General features: G+C 43.6%; 2 protein-coding genes across 3 annotated transcripts in view; one reads left to right on the top strand and one right to left on the bottom strand.

The window, feature by feature from the left end:
* Positions 1–2,130: 2,130 nt before the first annotated feature.
* Positions 2,131–4,112, bottom strand: fam167b (family with sequence similarity 167 member B). The gene is made up of 2 exons (XM_063183528.1): positions 3,701–4,112; positions 2,131–2,444 (listed from the first exon to the last, which is right to left on the bottom strand). Exons 1-2 carry the CDS (start codon positions 4,004–4,006, stop codon positions 2,181–2,183), a joined length of 570 nt encoding a protein of 189 aa, XP_063039598.1. The 5' UTR covers positions 4,007–4,112; the 3' UTR covers positions 2,131–2,180.
* A 1,707-nt stretch (positions 4,113–5,819) lies between these two features.
* zgc:154055 (uncharacterized protein LOC556036 homolog) overlaps positions 5,820–7,500 on the top strand; it is a 12,674-nt gene continuing 10,993 nt past the window's right edge. The window contains exons 1-2 of one of the 2 annotated variants that reach the window (XM_063183525.1): positions 5,820–6,439; positions 6,979–7,026. In XM_063183525.1, coding sequence (XP_063039595.1) covers positions 6,255–6,439; positions 6,979–7,026 — 233 coding nt within the window. In that variant the 5' untranslated portion in view covers positions 5,820–6,254. The remainder of the gene's footprint in view (positions 6,440–6,978; positions 7,027–7,500) is intronic. The other variant, XM_063183527.1, reaches the window with a different exon arrangement.

The raw sequence follows: 7,500 nt of genomic DNA, 5'->3' as shown, positions 1-7,500 counted from the left end.
ACATATCTCACAGCGTCTATGGACATACATACATCCAGTGGCAGGCGATTCAGTGTACGGTCGAGTCCAAATCTGGAGATCAAATTACTTGAGCGTGTATTGTATAAGGAGGCCGCGGCCTGCCATCAATCCCCTTCACTTGACTGGCGATGACCCTCCTCTACCGATGCCGAGCGGCTATTTCGGGTGTCTGGGGAAGGAGTGACAGAATGTTGGACCACGACCTCCTACTTCCTGTGAGACAGTGGCTGTGACTCTGGCGGTGTTTTGGCAGCTCAGCCAGGCCTGGTGGATAAGGAGAGAGCACTTTTCCTTTTTTTTGGTTTCGTTTTCTTTTTTTTGTTTCCCTTCCCCTGCTGCGTGGCTGCCCGCCTGCCCGGCATGCTTTTCCACACCTCAGCATGAGACATTAGGGCCTACTGATAGGAGGGGACATGTCTCTCTCTCTTTCTCTCTGTTGCTCCCTCGCTCTCTCTCTCTCTCACACTCTCAAACACACACACACACACTGAGGAGAGAGACTACAGGCTGTTGTGAGTGCTCTGGCTGATGTGCACATGTGGTGTGTGTCCCATGCACTCACCGCCCTACACGTAAGCACATGATGCCAGTTATGGCCCTGAGCACATGACTACAGAACTACAGGACTATTTTATGATGAGAGGCAGGCAGGCACCTACATACAGTATGTGGGTTTTTTTGTTTGTTGTGCTTCTTTTTTTTTTTGCTCGGCTACAGGTGCCATTATACGTCCCGAAGTGCCATTGTGCATCCCGAAAGCAATGCCCTGAGTTTGTATTTCAGTGACAAGAAGAGGCGCTTGAACCTGATATGTGTTTAGATGAAGCAGAAAAAAAGGCATTCTGTGAGATCTGATATGTTACCTCAGGCTTGCAATGCCGAGGAGCAAGCAAGCAAATTAGGCTGCCTTGCCTTGCCTTCAGCACGGCCCGGCCTGTGCAATATGACACTGACTAAGAAAAGGAGACCGCGGTGCGGAGAAGGGCAGAATCAGAGCCAAAACGTCCTCGGCCAAAGGTATCCCATATCAAGGCTCACCTCTAATCAATGGTGTCTATGGCTCTTCAATTCCTGCCCAATTTGTCATCTGTGTCCATTCACTCACTATGTAGTTTTTTGTGTGTTGTTGTTGTTGTTGTTGCACTTGTTACAGCCTGCTGAGGGTGCACAACAACATGTGCTGTAGGCTAGTTTGTTTGTTGGTATTTAAAAGTGTTTTGTTTCATTTTATGTTAACTGAGTCTTTCAAGCCCGAAGAAGTTGTTCAGATGCTTACAATTAAATCTTTGTATAACATGACCTGGAGGAATGAGTCTTCAGGATCAGATGTATTACCAGAGTGAGAAGCTGAGTTTGAGAAAGAAGCAGCGATGTTCATCTCGACGAGGTGTTGGTGAAGTGGTATAGACGAACTGTGTTGTTTCATTTCTATAGTGCTCCGTCAAGTTCATCTTAGTCAGACCCAGGCGCTGCTTCAGTGAAGGAGGGTGTCCGTCATGCTACCATGAGTGCACAACCAGTTTGTTTGTTGGCTGGCTTGTAAGAAGTATTTCGTTTCATTTCATTATCTGTTAACACAGAGCGAAAATCATGATTTGATGATGTTTATTCTGATGAGCCCCAGGTGCTTGAGCGCTGTGGATGAGACAAAAGTATCCTTCATCCTACTGAGAAGGCACAACAACATGTACTGCAGGCCTATGCTGCTTAATTTGTTTGCTGGTTTGTTTGTGTTCATCATCTGTTAACAGAGTGAGAAGAGTCATGAGTAAATATTCATCTTAGTGAGGTGCTTGAGCGGCGTAGACAGGGTGAACATGGCTTTTATCCTACCGAGAGTGTTTGTTGGTTTATATACATATAGCTTTGTTTAAATCTTGCTGTCTGTTAACAGAATGAGAAGTGAAAACTTGAGATAGGCCACACTGGCCGAAACGTTGTTTCAGTAAATAAAATTCAGCACGATGGACAAGGGTGTGCGGTATCTTCCTCTCTGAAACAGAATGAGAAGTGTCATAAGTTGATGTGCATCTTGGTCAGATCCAGGTGCTTGAGCAGCATGGACAGGGGGCGAACGTGACTTTTATCCTGGAGAGTGTTTATTTGTATAGTGTTTCTTTGTATTTAAAAAAGTGTTCTTTGTCGCATCGTGTTGTTTGTTAACAGAGTGAGAAGCGTCGCGAGTTGATGTTCATCTTGGTGAGGCCCAGGTGCTTGAGAGGGGTGGACAGGGCGAAGGTGGCCTTCATGGGGATGTCGCAGAGCAGGTCGTCCTCCTCGCCGCACTCCTCCAGCTCGTAGGTGGCGTCGTCCAGCATCTCCTTGTGACGGTGGCACACCTGCTCCACCTTGATGCGGTGGATCTCCGCGCGCAGACGGATCAGCTGCCGCGCCAGACGGTTGTCCTGGAGCTGCATCTCCCTCTGTGGAGGACGGAGAGAGAGAGAGAGAGAGAGAGAGAGAGAGAGAGAAACAGTCAAGACATAATATCATTGCAATATAATTGCTATACTATATGCTACATACAGCACTTAGTCATGCGATACAATACAATATAGACATGCAGTATGTGTCTGAATTATGGGCTGCATCTCTCTCAGAGAAGATGGTGTGTGTGTGTGTGTGTGTGTGGGGTGGGGGGGCAGTAGAAAATCAACGCAATATTATTTATATATCATATGCATACTGTAGGCCTACTTAGTTGTGCTACATGCAGTGTATGCATAGGCCTATATACATATCTAAATCATTTTGTGAGCTGCATCTCTATCTTAGGTAAGCAGCGGAGGAGAGAGGGAGAGGAGTTATGCATGCTTTACAAAAATATGCATCTCTCAATCATGAGCTGCATCTCCCTCTGAGGAAGGCAGTGGAGTGGAAAGCCACAAAAACAAACTTATAATACACTATATTGCTGTACAGTGCACATAGCAGAAAAAAGGAGGGTAGGGGTTGTGATGTCTCAAGTCCTTCACGTTTGAATGAGAATGTATTTTGCTGTGTGTACAGGAATGTGCTAGAGTAAGTTACCTACTTGAGTTGGATGACTGACAAGCATCACAGACATAGGCTAATACAGACATACAATATTGCGCAATACTATATCAATACCAAAATCTATCTCTGAGATCGAATCTGATGATACCTATTGACCATGAAGGGAATGGCTACACACAGTGGAAAACACAGTCGTGATCTTTGAGGTCTTTCAAGTTTGTGGGGAAATGATAATTCAAAAGCAATAAATCTGTGATAGAAAAACGTCAGCAAAAGTCTGCAAAATGACAAGGGCAGATAAGGCTGTGAATGAAAGAGGTGAGGTGTCTCTCTTATTTAGCCAAAAGATCCGCTGATAAGGTCTGGTTTTGATCTTCTTGATCCTGACAAAATAACCATGAAATCAATTTTGATAAATTACTTCACGTTCTCTTTTGATCTCTGGTGGTGGCCTGCGTCTAGAATTTACGTAATGTCTCAGGTGCTTATAATAAATAATTCAGCGCTGTGACCTTGCTAGTGGCACCGGTTGAAAGTTGAAAAAGTCACTCACTGACTTGAGTTGTAATTCAGTTTTTGAAGGAACACCGACCTGGTTTAGTATTATTAGCCAAGTTGTTGCAATGTGGGATAGCCTATTTTCGTCCAGCATGAAATGGCACAGAATTTGCCAAACACTCACCAGTTCACTTCGAAGCCAAGAAAGCGCATCGTCGATTGTATCAAAGCCGCAGATATTGCGCACGGTTGGATCTGAATTCTCATCTTTGGTGACTTCAGTGAGGCACGCGTGTTCGTCTGTCACTTCGCTTTTTGACACATTGGCATTCTCTTCCCACGGCCGACTCTGCACTCTTTCCTTCCATTCAAGATATGACGGTCTGCGGGTTTGCAGTTTGAGCTTTTCGGTGAGCGCCTTGACGTTATCCAAGTCCTCCGCCTCTCCCTCTGAGGTGTCATCGCCGCCTAACTCTTTAAATTCCATCATGTATCACTGAAGTAAAATACTGAGTTATAAACTGAAACAATACAACAACTGTGGAAAACCTGAGGAGACTATCCAACGCAGCCCTGTCAGCTATGGACGACAAGTGAATCAGTCTCTATTTACTTTACACATGGATGCAGCCTGAATTTATAGCCTATGGAGGAGGGAATATAGTGACCGCCCATGTCTCCCAATTACATATGAGGGCGGGTGTCCTAGAGTTTGGTAGAGTATAATTTTCATTGGCTGCCTATTAGTCACAGATCCACAAATTACACCACACAGTCTGAAATTCTTTTCAATTAAAAATAAGTCTATAGAAAAGATAACAAATTCACTTCTCAGTGCCTCATTTCTTTCATAAGTTAGTAAATGGCATAAAGAAATAAGTATTAATGTATTTTATAACTATAACTACTGCTGCTGTTGTTGTTGTTGTTGTTGGTGGTGTTGTCAGTTTGTCTTATGGGCTCCTATAATGAGATTGCCAAGAGCAGGCAATGATGTGCAAGTTCTCGAGACACAAAACTTATTTCAATGGAAACACCGCCCTCTGCTGGTCTCTTTACCAACAGCAAGTCATGCGCCTCGCGCGCGCCGCTTGCGCTTGGTACGCATCTACTTCCACGTGGTGATGAACTCGGTAGCTAAGCCTTTACCATTTTGACAAAAATCGATTGTACACATTACCTTTTAAAAACAACCAAAAATAAAATGTCACCTACTGTATTTGTTAACGTTTCTGCCCATTTTGTAAGTAATTACGCAATAGTATCAATGTAATACAGCCATGGCAAACTTGCTGACGTCCAAGACCAAAGCCTGAATCATACGGGACAACTAGAACTTGCCTTTAGTCCAAATACAGGCCTACTCATTGAATAATAGACCTATGCTACGTCTTACCATATGTGATTTGAATGAACAGCAGATGGCGTGCCAAGCAATTTTCAATCCAAGTCTAGGACTAAAGCGCTTTCTGAAGAAACCTACATTTGACAACATTTGCACTAGCACACGTGGGGTTTTATCACATTCCAGACTTATCATGCATCAATAAAAACAATCCTGAATCTGTATGCCATAACAGCATCTGGAAATACAAGGCTTGCCCAATTTAGATGAAATTTATATTACATTACATTACATTCATTACATTACCCCCCCCACACACACACACACACACTATGCCAAAAATGCGCTTGTGTAGTGGAATGTAATGTCAACATACAGCAACCAGTGGGTGTGGCTGTGACGACTACCATGACTCTTGCAATGTGAGCTGAGTAGATAGGCCTACTGGATTTTTGAAGGAAAGAATCGCATATTTCATGCAATTACGTAGTAAAAGTGCTGTGCACATCCCAGATGTAGAAACTCAGCCATCATAAAAAGCTTCTAGGGAGGGACATTTGACAAATAACCTGACATAGCCTACAAAGACCAGCTATATTGTTGTAATGGGCCCACAGTATTGACTTGGCAGGAATTTAACCGTGATGCATGCAAAGGTAGCCTAATGCGGTATATATTTTTTTAGAGAAATGTTTAAGTATAAACCTATGAAATACAACATTAAACAATGCAAATGGGGTTCACAGCAGCTGAAAGAGTTCCAACACGTGTTTCTTTACTAATGTTAATACATGGTTAAAAAACGTATTATAATTATTGAGGTGAAAGTTCACGCGTAAATTAGCCAACTTCATGACGTTGCGTCATTAAAATATAGGCAGTGAGCAATACCCTGTGGCTTTAAGTTCTGCCCGGTGCCGAAAAAAATGTCTTAGGTCTCCTCTATGTAAGGAAACGCGTGCACTTCCTTCTTTTGTTATGCTGTGTTTTTTCTATAAGGGCTCGCCTGCGCAAACACCAGGCGTGAAGAACACTTTCGCTATGGTAGCTGAAATGTCCAAGATAACCAAGGGAGAGCGAATCATAGGCGACTTCTCTTATCTTGAGGACAAACTGAGGTGTGAAGTAAACCTGTGGGAAACAACGGTGTGAGCCCCACTACCACTACATGGACAGCGCTGCAGTGCTCAGGGATTGTTGTAAAATTCTTCAACTTGCAACATCTCTTCGTCGTGGGCCAACTAACAGTCTGGAGAGGAGGTTGTGGGCTATGCTTAGTCTATTACCACAATAGCGGAAGGTGTCAAATGCGTCGCTGCCAAACATCTATCGTTCAATCACCCTAACTGTTTTTTGTTTTGTCCCGTTACATACACACCAGTCTGGGAAATAAATGGAATTCGCAGAACATATTAAGACAGCAAACGTCGAGGATGTTGTGTTGAAACAACCTTTCCACGCGCCGATGAAAGGGACCCTGTGCGTAACCGGCCACCACCTTCTCTTCTCTGACAGGAGTGGAGACAGCACTTGGCAGCTGCTTTTATTGCTTAGAAACATCGATGCCATCGAGAAAAGGTGAGTGGTGTATTCGTTGCTAATGTTGTAACTATTGGCATCTTGGCTAGAGGGAATGAAAGTAGCATGCGCCCTGTCCACTTCTGAAATTACAGCAGTTAGCAGACCTGTCATCGGTTTTAATGAAAAGATTTGACAGAATGGCTTGATACAGAACATAGGCTACTGTTCTATGAAGTCATTTGTTTCAGTACATTCTGTTCTTCAACTAACGACTTCTCTTTGTTTGCATTGTAAAATAAGTAAAGTTTACAGTAAATTTCAAGTAAAATTCACTGAATTTCAAAACACAAAAAATGGCTGTTGAGGGCATTTTAGGCAGCGGAAAAAACCCTATCAATGTTTGCATAAGATAATGAAGCCTGACACTGAAACGTCACAGCAGCAGTAGTAACAACCTGTAAAGCACTCTAGAACTTCATTCAGCCTACTTAATGTGTGTTTTATGCATAAATGAACATCATAGTCCAAATGTCTTGGGGTATGATTTTGACATGGGTTCCAGTACTGTAACATTCGCTCTTCCTCCTCCTTGTTAGTGTGGAAAACCTGTTGGGATACTCCAGCCACACAAGCTCAAATTTCAGGTTTGACATAATTGGCCAGCTGTTTGCATTGTACAAGTCCCATGCCATGCAATGTGTTCGTAGTGTGTAAAATTGGTCTTATATGGTCTGCGCGTGTGTGAGAGCGTAGGCCTGTGTGTGTGTGTGTGTGTGTGTGTGTGTGTGTGTGTGTGTGTGTGTGTGTGTGTGCGCGCGCGCACATATATGTGTTCTGTCAGCAACTCACAATCAACAGCGATGAATGGACAATATTACTTTTACAAATTCCACAATCATCTTTTTGTTAGGGGTCAATTTGACCACGCTCTAATAACAGTGACAGCCATGACAATTGTATGTAGTTGGAAGTGGTCAGGCCGCCAAAGGTTTGTTCCTCGTATACTGGGGACCTAAAGGTAATATTTCCATCTCATCGTCCCGTGACAGTGTCATCGTGTGTGCAGATCCGGACTTGTCCTACAGTCTGACCCGCATCGTGCTTTCAGCTTCTTGTCT

This window comes from Engraulis encrasicolus, chromosome 19 (assembly GCF_034702125.1).
Source record: "Engraulis encrasicolus isolate BLACKSEA-1 chromosome 19, IST_EnEncr_1.0, whole genome shotgun sequence".
NCBI classification, from domain to species: Eukaryota; Metazoa; Chordata; class Actinopteri; order Clupeiformes; family Engraulidae; genus Engraulis; species Engraulis encrasicolus.
The sequence above is the reverse complement of the archived record's forward strand: the minus strand, read 5'-3'. Positions and strand labels throughout refer to the sequence as shown.